The sequence below is a fragment of the Palaemon carinicauda genome, chromosome 15 (assembly GCF_036898095.1).
Source record: "Palaemon carinicauda isolate YSFRI2023 chromosome 15, ASM3689809v2, whole genome shotgun sequence".
NCBI lineage: Eukaryota > Metazoa > Arthropoda > Malacostraca > Decapoda > Palaemonidae > Palaemon > Palaemon carinicauda.
The window spans coordinates 93,224,175-93,227,314 of NC_090739.1; the positions used below are offsets into that span (position 1 = coordinate 93,224,175).

The 3,140-nt window shown below is 34.9% G+C and overlaps 1 protein-coding gene across 1 annotated transcript in view; it reads right to left on the reverse strand.

The window, feature by feature from the left end:
• Nucleotides 1-1,378: 1,378 nt before the first annotated feature.
• LOC137654694 (T-box transcription factor TBX6-like) overlaps nucleotides 1,379-3,140 on the reverse strand; it is a 9,579-nt gene continuing 7,817 nt past the window's right edge. Inside the window, exons 3-4 of the mRNA XM_068388583.1 lie at nucleotides 2,851-3,140; nucleotides 1,379-2,668 (exon numbers count right to left, since the gene is read on the reverse strand). The exon at nucleotides 2,851-3,140 is cut by the window's right edge and continues 273 nt beyond it. Coding sequence (XP_068244684.1) covers nucleotides 1,995-2,668; nucleotides 2,851-3,140 — 964 coding nt within the window. The 3' untranslated portion in view covers nucleotides 1,379-1,994. The remainder of the gene's footprint in view (nucleotides 2,669-2,850) is intronic.

Sequence of the window (3,140 nt, forward strand, 5' to 3'; positions counted from 1 at the left end):
TTCCTCCATCTATCTTTTCTACTACTTTACCTCATTTCATGCCATTTAAAGCTGGCTTTTGGTACTGGCTCTGGATTCTCATTGTATTTAATGGTGAAGTTATTTCTCATGTCACTATTGTATAGAATTATATAAATATTCTCTGCAATTTCTATTACTCTGTCTCTATTGTTAATATTGTTTCCATTTTAATCCTTTAAAGCAAATATCTCTTGGTACTCTGTTCCGAGTCTTCTTTTCATCAACTTGATGCTTCTTCCTTTCTTCAATGTTTCCTTAATTTTAGTCTTACTGTGTTTATGAAGGTCTTAGGATTTTAGCTTTGATAATACTGCTAATTCTATTTCATTTCTCATGGACTTTACCCTCATTTTCAACCTTTTCTTTATTATGTTTTTTGGTCTTTTTTATAATTTTCCTTAATCTTATTTAGGAACTTTTCCACCCATCCCTTGTGTTGATTTCAATACAAATTTAATTAAATTACTGTTCAATTCTTCTTCATTTGCTTCCACTTCATCATGTAACTGGGAGTACCCATTTTGTTTTGCCAACTAAACTCATCAGTTTTTTCTCTTATAACAGGAATATTTATTTTCTTTCTTAAAGTGAGTTTTATCTTCCTTTCCTTAGATTTACACAAATTTTGCTTCTCACCATTCTATGGTCGTTTGACATTACCTTGTTTAACGCTGTTGCATCTTTAATTATATGAACTTTTTCTCTGAGAATAAATCTATTTTGTTTCTTTTCTCCATGTCCATTTCTGATTCTTATTAATAGAAAGGTTTATATATATACTGTACATGCACACATACACACACACACACACACACATATATATATATATATATACATATATATATATATATATATATATATATATATATATATATATATATATATATATATATATATATATATACATATATACATATATATATATATATATATATATATATATATATATATATATATATATATATATATAGATAGATAGATAGATACATTATATACATATATTATATATATATATATATATATATATATATATATATATATATATATATATATATATATATATATATATATATATATATATATATATATATATATATATATATATATATATATATATATATATATATATATATATATATATATATATACCTGGTTATCTACTTTTTGTTTCCCTTAATTCAATTATACAGTAAGTTTAACTTTTTCTAAATTGCTGTTGGGGAAATTTTTTTTTCATTTGTATAATTGCTAATCATATAAGAAATTAGCCCTTTCGTATTTGTATTACGTCACTAGTAATATATTCATTTACTTATTAATTTTATGAGGGGAAAGTCAAAATGTCGCTTTTAAAATGGTTTTTATTAACAACGGCCGTGGACTTTATGACACCACGTTCTCCTGTTTTACCCGTCTTCTAATATAAGAACTGTACAATTGATAATGTTATTTACAACAAGCACCATAAAAATATAAAAAATAAATAGTCCATGAAATTCTTAAGAAATAAAAAGAAAGAAAAGATCTTTGGCACGTAATCGAACCTACAGAAGATCGTGCTCATGTAAGCGCTAACGTTGACTCGCTAGGGCTGCATGAATGCAAAGCACAAGGTTGACAAATTCAGTCTAATTAACAACAGTGACATTGCACATGGGGACTTCATAGGGCGGAAGCCTTTTTCCCATGCACTTTCTATAATAATGATAACTATAGGACACCATTAATGCAGTAATGATTGCGAAAATGTAAAGTGGAGATAATGATTCATAATAGTGAATTTCTTAACATATTTTGATGTATGAGAAGCGATGGTAGTGATTATTACGTTTATCATTTTTCAATGATGATGATGAACATAAATGGTGATGACAAGTCCTTACTGATCAAGACCTACTAAAACTATGAGGAATGGCTAATTGACTGGATGGATTGCGGTCTGTGAACGGAGGAGACATAATAGTCACAGTTCATCATAGGTTAGCGGGTACCTGCGGCGGAAGTGCGTAGCTATAGGGGTGGATTGGAGCAGGGCGTGAGGGCGTTGTGGGCAATGAGGAATGATGGGCGGTGGGTGTTCTTAGGTAAGCAGGGTAACTGTACATCTCTCTTGCGGCTGCGGCAGCAGTTGCTTTTTCGAGAGGCGAGGCGTGTAGCTGCGGCGCACGACTCAGAAGGTACGGCGACATCATGTGACTGTAGTAGAGGTATGGGTAAGGCAAAGAGCTAGCGGCCATTCCCGCAGGCACTCCTCCGGGCAAACCGGCAGAATACGTCGGGGAGGGTAAGCAAGGTCGCGGGGCTGCCGGGGATAACATGCCTATTTCATGAAGCGGCCTCTGTGCTTCGACAGGCGCTGCGGGACTCCTTTCCTTTGCAGTTTCTGCTGCAACCGCAGCAGCCATCATGGACGCAGCTGACATCAGTGGGGAACCCATAGACCTCGGAGTCTCCTCAACTTCTGATTTGATTATTTGTGGAGGTGGGAGGAAAGGAGGGGGCGGCGTCGGTGGACTCTCGATGTCGACTTTCTCATCTGAAGGATCTTTTTCAACGGACATGGAGGAAGCCGGTCGGTCATCCAAGTCTGAAACGTCTAGGTCCCCACTGTCTACGCTGTTCAGTCTTGCTCTCTTGTCTAAAGTAGCTATTAAAAAGAAAGTACATAAATTAATAAATTTGTGGTGAATCCTTTGCGGAAACATGTACATATCAAGAAATTATAGCTCTACATAAACATAAAAAAGAATAGAAAAAAAACGCAGTAATTCATGAATATGAAAATCTTAAAATTGTATCTTATTTTCTTAAAGTATGAAAACAACTTACCATCTTCAGCTTCTGTTGACTTTTCAGGGGCAGAGGTTATATCGGTTGCAGGAGGGGATGCTCCCCCCGAACGTTTTTTCGACCTTAGCTGTCCGTTTTCACGAAATCCTTTGGCAAATGGATTATTATCGATTTTGAGTTGAGTGATGCGTTCATTCTGATAGGCAGTGACCGCCATAAAGCAAGTTTGAGGAAAGGCGAAAGTATTGAAGGCCGCCCAGTGGAGAGATACCAGATCGGGAGCGGCCACGACATGTATCCTTGGTTGGTATTTGTGCATAGAGTTAAGA